At 33.8% G+C, this 9,150-nt stretch overlaps 1 protein-coding gene across 7 annotated transcripts; it reads right to left on the bottom strand.

The window, feature by feature from the left end:
* Window positions 1-291: 291 nt before the first annotated feature.
* On the bottom strand, window positions 292-8,378 carry LOC116843957 (choline-phosphate cytidylyltransferase A-like). 7 transcript variants are annotated; one of them, XM_032814944.1, is made up of 9 exons: window positions 7,840-7,952; window positions 6,193-6,344; window positions 4,837-4,945; window positions 4,607-4,723; window positions 4,373-4,524; window positions 4,030-4,251; window positions 2,710-2,877; window positions 2,299-2,420; window positions 292-2,216 (listed from the first exon to the last, which is right to left on the bottom strand). In XM_032814944.1, exons 1-9 carry the CDS (start codon window positions 7,949-7,951, stop codon window positions 2,114-2,116), a joined length of 1,257 nt encoding a protein of 418 aa, XP_032670835.1. In that variant the 5' UTR covers window position 7,952; the 3' UTR covers window positions 292-2,113. The 7 variants fall into 7 exon arrangements, with proteins under 7 accessions (XP_032670835.1, XP_032670841.1, XP_032670839.1 ...); XM_032814948.1 differs by lacking the exon at window positions 7,840-7,952 and adding an exon at window positions 8,360-8,378 and having other exon boundaries at window positions 293-2,216; XM_032814945.1 differs by lacking the exon at window positions 7,840-7,952 and adding an exon at window positions 7,975-8,264 and having other exon boundaries at window positions 293-2,216.
* Between the last annotated feature and the right edge of the window lie 772 nt (window positions 8,379-9,150).

Genomic DNA, 9,150 nt, shown 5'->3' with positions numbered 1-9,150 from the left:
ACATTTGACAGAGCATATGGTTGATAGAGCACGATTATTTTACAGAAAGTGCTTTTTATTGCCATTCGGAGAATAAATATAGTAAATCATATACATCATATATAAATACAAAGAATTAAACCATAATATAATAATATTAATGAACAAATTTCGCATATACATGTATCCATGTATTTACATATATATAACATGTATATATATATTATATATATATTATTTATATATATACATATATATATATATATAATTATATATATAATATATATAATTTTATATATATATAACATATATAATACATGTATTTTCGTTGTAGGAAAATATGAACGTTTGATTAAGTCATATAAATAACTTACATAATAACATGTAATATATGATAATATAATTAATGGTATACATGAATTTCTCACTTGTTACACGGTGCATTTACCGTGCAATGTAAATAAATATTTTATAGAAAAACATTTGTTTAATTCTTAAAGAAATTCTACAAATACTAATTAAGAAGTTACGAACATGGTAACAGATCTCCCACATAGTATTGGGTATAGTATCAAAATGTGTGTGCACTTTCAGACACTACAAAATTAATTTTGCATACTAAGCAATCTGTAATGTAACAATTTATGTATCTAAAAAGTGTAAGAACATATGACTATAAAATGTGTATTATCTATAACATTCTTACGAAAGAAAAAGCATTTATATTTATATCGGTCATAAAATACTTTAGGGATTAGGACTTTCTGATCAACGATAAATATCAAATGCACGCTATATCAAACTGAGGCAGCATCGGCATATCACGAGAAACTTGCTGTGGTTAAGTATGTGTCTCTTTTGCACCGAAGTTTGATATCCGTTCGTCTTGGCTCATATCTGATCTTATTTCGCTAATACGTGTTAACACTAAAATTATACCCTATTAAATGTGGAGTATATTTTATAGTGTATTGTAATTAGCGATCTTCCTTATTATATCTTCGACGTTTCCTCTCGAAGAGCATCACACGCATTAAGCTCTTTCATTAATTACTTCTACAATGCAATTGGTGATTTAATGCCATTTCAATAAATTATCACACAAAAGAAACTTACGTTTAACAAATAATACGTTTTAAGCGTGATTTGTTACAAACTTTTGTTAAATGTCTATGTACTAAAACAGATTCTATATAAGCGTCTGACTTTCTAAATGTTTGTGTTTACTTTTTTTTATATGCACAATACTTATACGGAATACGACAATTTTCCAATTTCTATAAGACTAAACGTATCTACTTCGTAGATCTCTCTTACAGGTTTTCAGTACTTAGAGTACAAATTATAAAGCTGTCTTTCTTAAAATTAAATTAATTTGCATTTACAAATATTAAAAAAAAGTCCTTATGCGAATAAGATCACTTTTGTAAAATTCTTAGTAAAAAAATTCTTCGAAATATAATCTGGCACTTATACGTGTGCTAATATTTAACTATGAGTACAAATATCATTTTAATAAGCCTTTTGTGCTTATTTTTTAGAAAATAGATATAAATGTCAAATAAAATTCACACATTTATGTTAAGCTATTAAAAATAAATAATCCATAGGCATTTTATAGAATATAGGAACAAAATAGTTTAAAAACATTTTTGAAACATAATGAAATACCGAACATTGTATTACTTTTAAATTATCTATTATCTAAGTCATCATATGTACTTGGTTTTAATACAGATTGGGTATATCTTTTTCGATACATTTTAGAATGCAGCTGATAGTCTACTAAATGTGTATTTTTATTAATTCTCAGAGATCAAGCTCTTTTTTTCACTTGGACCATCGATTACATTCCAAGTTGCATCGAGAAAAAACTGCCGAAACTGTATCAAAACATATATCGTGATCTGATACAATAAAATCAATAATAAAATTGAACATTCTCGCATTATAACGGGCAATTTCGTTTAATGTATAGTATTAAAGCATACCATACAAAATCTATCAAGCATAGCATTACGCTTCGTACCACCAGATCATGTAGCTGTATGAAAATACATCTAAACCTCAAAATAGTAAATAAAAATTGCACGATACTTTTGGTCAGAGTACACCTTTTTAACATAGTCGGCTATCATTTAGAGTTTAAGTTTTCCTCTTCATCATCACTGTAATCATCACTTAGATAATGATTATTTCGTGAAAACTCATAGCGTCCTGTCTTCTTTGGCGGTGGACTGTAAAACGAGATATATACGTATGTAAGATTATTTAATAAAATATATATAAGTTTTTTTTGTTGCATGTTAAAAAAAATACCTTGTCTGATCCTCATCATTGTTGCTACTGTTACTACTGTTTGGACTGCCATCTCTTTTTGGACTTGCTGGTGGAGATAATGCTTGCATCAAACGGCCTTTACTTTCATTCCAAATTGTTGACTACACATACAAATAAAAACTTTCGACATATCCTTATACATGGAACATATTCAGGTTCATTACATGCATAGAATTGATTGATATATAATTCATCTAGTATTTTTTTAGAATATATTTTTAGAACTAAGAAATATTTTTATATAACAAAAGTTTTATGATAAAAAGGAACAATCATATGCTCACAATAAGTTTTCTATACTTGTGTGGAATCGTTTCTAATCTACTGTTTTTTTAATTCCTAAAGAAAAAGAATTATATCTATATCTAGACACACATATACATTACATACCAATCTGCCTTCTCTTCCAAAAAGTAAAAGAAAAGCATCAATGAAATCACGAGATTTCTCTTCCCATTTGCTGATCATATCCATCCGCTTTTCACCAATATTTTCCATTACTCGTTTTCCTTTATCTTTCAGATCATCAAACTTGTTTTGTAGACGGAATTTCTTCTCCTAAAAAATTATATCTATTAGAACTCCTGTTTTCTTCTTTTTAATACGTTCCATTCCGCGGTCCATACCATGGACGACCCACTTTAAACTTTCCATTCAAACCGTTTGAAATTTTTGCTATTAAATGAGAATTTTTCATAAAATATTTTGTAAAATCATGTATTGATGTCTAAATATCATGTATAGTGTAGTTACCATATCGTGGATCGTCTACGACCCATATGCAACGTAGCGATCAGTTTTCTTTCTCTTTTTATCAAATAATTATTAAAAAAGTTTGGTATGCAATCAGCAAAAAATCATAAAATCGACATTCTATAATGATTGTCCTGACAAACCGCATTTACTTAATTATCATGCTCTTTTTTTGTTTAATTTTTAATTTATTTAATTTACCATGTTTTAATCAAAAACATCACAATATGCTTTTGTGATTATAAAAAATATAAATAATATAAATAATATTAATATAAATAATATAATATAAATAATATTAACAACATTTGAAATAAAACGTTTTATTTAAAGTTAATCCTAACATCACACACACACATGAGAAAATGTTATGAGTGCATGGCAGAGAACGTGTTAAACTATATATTACGATGATAATTTGTTAAAACAAAAATTTCTGCTTTGCTCTTGTATTGCATCTTAAACTTCACACCTTTTTTTTGATAATTATGATTTTTATAGTATTATATAGTTTGTAAATATTGTATATCATATGTATCATATATATCAGAGCTCGGGATTAGTTACCCATTTCGGCCGATTTTCAGGAGCTACGGTTTCTATCTTCCCCTTGCCGCGAGCGGGCCACAAAAGTGACGATCGAGCCTCCAAGCTTGAAGCCGCGACAGTCATTTTCATGACCCGCTCACGGCAAGGGGAAGATAGAAGGCGTAGCTTCCGAGAATCGGCCGAAATGGGCAACCAATTCCGAAGTGTGATATATATCAAACAAAACTGTTCTTCTCGATAATGTAGGTTCGGTTAGGTTCCATGCGGCATGAACGGAAAGTCACTGAAAACTGGTTTGGCATGGAATATATTAAGATGATTTTAATATTTTATATCGCTCATTTTCTGTACATAATATTATAAATACTTTATGCATATGTTTATCACACATAGCAGTTGATCACTTACATTCAGAAAAGAAACATTGAGTTCCTTTGCACTGTAGCCGCGTGCAAGATTTCTTCTGACATATATGTCGTAGTCTTTAACTATTCTTGCAACTATATCTGAAGTCGAAACTCCCTCCGTTCTCTGTGTAGCTACGAACATACCTTTCGCTTTTAGCTTTGCATAAACATCTGAACCATCGTCTGTCATGTAAGGTATGTCATCATGAGCAACAAAATCGATCTGAAATACGAAATATATAGCTCGTACAATTTCATTCGTCTAATATATAATTGAAAAAAAATGCAATATATTGTCGTGCAAATTTAGATGAAGAAGCATATATTTTTATTAACGAGTGTACCTTATGTTTTTCAAGAAATTCATCATCAAGTTCCCAGGGTGCATCTCGTACAACTTCGTCTACGTATCTACAATGTCTAACAGCATCGTACCTTTCTAAATCTGTCATTACAGTTCTTCCTTTTTTGCTATGAGTAAGTTCATCATTACACACTATAAAATAAAACGTTATAGGAAATGTATACCGCAACCATCTGTAGGACTAGTAATATTATATTCCTCACAGCATAATTACCTCCAACAATGAGATAAACGTTTGGAAAAATATTTTTAGCTTGTAAAAGTTGCCGCGCATGTCCTTGATGAAAGAGATCATAGATACCATCGGCATAGACTCTAACTTTCCTAGGAACTAAAAACAGAACGTGAAACACAATGTACATATAAGAGATTAAAAGTATCCATATTCAATATTCAACACAATATTCAATATACTTTATACAAAAATATATCTATGAAACAAACCTTTACCACTTCTTGCTTGTTTTAGTGTAATTCGTATGTTATAGTCACATGCATTTTTTTCTATAATCGCCTCTATATCATCACTGAAAGGTGCTTCCTTACAAATAGACTGGAACAAATAAAAAAGTATATGTTTCTTATATTAAAATTAAAATTATTTATCATTTACATTTCTTAATGTAATGTGTAACCAAAAGAAAAAAAAAAGGGAAGAAAAAAGAAAGCTAGTGTGTATGTATGTGTGTGGTATTATTTTAATAAATTAAATTACATGTCACACAAAAGGATAAAATAAATAGAACTTACTGGAAGTCTTGCATGGGAAACAGAAATTTGATTATTGTATTCTTTTAAAAACATCAAATTTGTATTGTCACTTTCATCATAATTATGTTTGGATCCCCAAGTCATTTTTCTTTGTACAATTTTGTACAGCAAAGATATGATATATTATCAGAATTTATCTTTTAAATATTTTAAATATTGTAACTGTATAATATGTAGCTTTATAATATAAAAATTTGATGCATAGGATACTTGGTAAATTAAAAATAGAATTTTACAATCCTATACACACTTAACCACTTAAAAAATTTATAATTATAGAATATAAACGAATAAAATTAAGAAAATATGCTTCAGACTGTATTCAATATGTTCAAATATATACCAATGCGAACACTTTGAGAAATTAAGCAAGACTGTCGAAATGGCAGAGTATTTCTAAGCTTTTATCATATTAGATAAGTTAATCTGGAATCACGCCAGACCATTATCACTTGAAGGCAATACATATCAGTAAACTATACATATCAGTGATGGGCAATACTTTCTATGTATTAGTAATTAGAATAATCTCTTTTGAATAATCTTAAGAATATCAATAAATTCCAGGTATCTGTTTATAAATACTTTTTACTACACATATTTTATTGCATATTTAAATTTATTGTTATAAAATTGAATATATTTGGAAGAAACAACTCTACTTTCTACTTATAATACTTATATTACAATATGTTAAAAAATCTCTTATCACAAGTAATGTTTATTCATGAAAAGGAAGTAAATATTGACAAATGACCTCTTCTTGTACAGCTATATATCTTACAAAAGATATGAATTCTATATTTTGCATAACTTATAAGTTGTATTAATGGTATATTTCCATACTATTTTGACATGTTTACTAGGAAGAAATCAAAATGATCGATTAGTTTGTCATATATATGTAATGTTGATAACAAAAGTGGTAATAAAAGTGTTATACAATGCTAGTAGAATATGAAATAATGATATCTTGATTTTTAACTTAGATTTGTTTGTATCATAATGTTTGCACATGTTGATACTTACAGCATGTATTGGAGAATCTTCCCTTGAGCAAGATGCATTCTCTCCATTAATGCTGTCCTGGTGGGATGCGGTAGCTATCATAGTTTCTTCTCTGGGACGCTTTCTAGACATTTTTATTTTTGAAACGCTGTTGCCATACAGCTTTGGCTTAACTACAAAGATACAAATATCAGGATTAAATTATAACAATAAACTCTAAATCGAGATATCTATTGCAATTATTAGTAACTAACGGTATATCATGGAAATGTAAGAAAGCAAACAGTGTAAAACTATCAAATGATATTTTTTATCTTTACATCATAACTGTGCTAATAAAACGTATTAAAGCCAACACACGTATTAAAGAAAAAAACGATCTGAATTGGTATTTACACCATCGTGAATCGGTAGCGAGCGCAAGTGTAATATAATCCACGACATCCTTGCGTCAGGGGGGAGATTTTGAGATCAAAATCGCGATCTACGGTCTACCGGTCGACGTCATGTGGGCCGCGCCTGCGAATCGCATGCCACGCACGTCTGACTGACGTTATCATCGAAAATTCACGACGTCGCGACGAACAAACGAGACTCGCTCGCTCAATATACAAAGAGCCGGCGAATTCGTAGTCGACTTTGCGGAGTAAACCACGTTGACGACGGCACTCGTCGCAATGATCCGTCCGTTATGCGAGCGTTCCGTTACACGTGACGTACGTGCGAAAAACGGTTAGAAGAGAAAAACTGCGACTTTGCAAGGTCGAGATTCGCATGGCCTAATTTTCATCGTGTGATGAATCTCGAATTGCTCAGAACGCGGAAACGTTCTCGCGCAAGACACGGCGATACCGCGGAACCGGGAATCCGTTTAAACGAGGAATCGGCGGATTACGACACCAGACGACGAATTCGACCGCACGACCACGTTCTCCCCCGTCGATGCTGTACAGAGATATGCGTTTCACTTCGGTTTTTAGTATCGTGTGATCGTGTGCTAACCACGAGAGTTAGACGTGGACCGCACTAACGGCTAATGCTAGAAACAGCTGACCCAGCAGACGCTTGGTAGAGCGTTCCTGCGCGCCGTATAAATTCCGTTGCGCGAGCAGCGTTTCCACCACCTACGGTCGAACCCTAACGAGAATCATCGCACCGGTGCCGTTCCCAACGTACCTAACCCTGCTCACAAGCAGAAGAGCAGATAAAATACCGACAGAGTTTTGCGAAAGTTTGTCAACACGCCTCGAAAACAACATCATGACATTCTATGATGTGACTTATTTTTACACAAAGAGAGTGCGCGACATAAATTCTTTTTTAACGCGTCGCGCTCGACACCATCTCATCGGGGCGCTTCCTCTCCCGCCCTCTCGTCGCACCAACCCCATTATATTTCTACATAACGTCGCGGAAGTGCGTTATCGGCGCACTCAGTTGTCCTGCTGACAACTACGGTTCCGCGACGAACGTTACGCTCTGTTTAACACCGATCACTTTGTTGTAGAGCATTAATTTCACAGCGCGAGATAAGATTTCTATCTATCCTTGTGATGTATGTCACGAGTAAAAAATGACACATTGCCATATCCTAAAAGATTGCATTACTCGCTCCGCGTACGCACACAGAGTTTCTTTGCACTTCGCGTTGTTCAAAAGCGAATCTACCTCGAGCATCACGCAGGTCTGTGGGCAACCCGGTTACCTCGCGACGCGAACATACGGTTCCAATACACGAGACGTCGTGAGTGACCGAGAACACTTGAAATAACGCAGCCATGCAACACACACGCACTAACTCACCCTTCGAAATTTCCCGGGCGTCTGGGGCCTCAGGTGGCGACGCGATTATTTTCGAAGCACCGGGTATTTGTATCGGCGCGACCTCGCAACGACTCGCGTATTTCGTGACAGATTCAAGCGGCCGGCCGGCAAATACGACGATTTTTTTTATATTGACGTGCGATTTTCGATACACTCGATCGTCACTGATCGTCGGGGATACATGAAACCCGTCGAGAGTCACTGCGCGTGTGATGCACGTTAGGGTCGCGTCGCAGCGCGATACCGCACATTGCGAGCCAGAGCGAGGCGGTAGCTGTCTGGCGACACGTGGCGGAGGGGCGAGTGATGACGTAATATCGGATGATCACCGGCGTCATGTACATAAGCGTTGTTTTGCACCTACCAGCGCGTGTGCATCTATGTGCGAAAGAGGTTAACGCACAGTGCAAGGTGTTGCGTATGCGCTAAGGAATTTCTACCGCGAAGCTTTTCGAGAAGCTCCTGCTCGACGACATCTCATTAACGTAAAGTTCGAGTCAAACTAGCGATTGACGATTAGTTTTCAACCAAATAGGTCAAGTTCCACAACATCTTTTTAATTTTAACTACCGGTTAAATTCCAATAATGATTGGTAATTCTGATTAACTGTTCTTAATATCAAGTGTGATTGGTCAAGTCCAATGGAATAACCAGCCAATTAACGAGATTGTGAAACTGGGGCTCGATTCTTGACAGTGTGCGAATGAGATACGCATGCGAAAATCTACAGTATACGTAACGTGAACTATACATTTTCGCATGCGTATCTCATTCGCATACCGTCAAGAATCAAGCCCCTGGGTCTTAAAGCAAAACTGATCGTGTTGATTCTAATTGGTTAAACACTAGGCCTGTTCTTTTTCGCTGCACTGCTGAACTGGTGCAATAAGTTAAAGCGAGACACATATGTTTTCTCACTTTTGCTTGTTACACTAGTGTAGTAGTGCAGCGAAAAAGAACAGATCTACTAAATATCAATTGCTAATCTGATTCTTAAGGATGTATTTGAGATACAATCGGTGACAAAAGTGCTTAAAAAACGAAAAATTTGAATATCTGCTTCAAACGTGTGTAAATCTAGTGATAAGTAATACAAATAGTGGCTAACATGATCTTCTTATTTAATTTATATATTTTTCTTATTTAAAAAGTTA

Source organism: Odontomachus brunneus, unplaced genomic scaffold (genome assembly GCF_010583005.1).
Source record: "Odontomachus brunneus isolate Ranch 3 - 2012 unplaced genomic scaffold, Obru_v1 Obru_scaffold_037, whole genome shotgun sequence".
Taxonomy (NCBI): domain Eukaryota; kingdom Metazoa; phylum Arthropoda; class Insecta; order Hymenoptera; family Formicidae; genus Odontomachus; species Odontomachus brunneus.
This window is presented reverse-complemented; position numbering and strand designations above follow the sequence as displayed.

Coding starts and splice junctions, on each gene's coding strand:
- LOC116843957 (XM_032814944.1), bottom strand. CDS start 7,951: ATGGCTGCGTTATTTCAAGTGTTCTCGGTCACTCACGACGTCTCGTGT. Junction 4,525..4,606: donor CGTTTATCTCATTGTTGGAG/GTAATTATGCTG, acceptor TTTATTTTATAG/TGTGTAATGATGAACTTACT. Junction 2,217..2,298: donor AATGATGAGGATCAGACAAG/GTATTTTTTTTA, acceptor CTCGTTTTACAG/TCCACCGCCAAAGAAGACAG.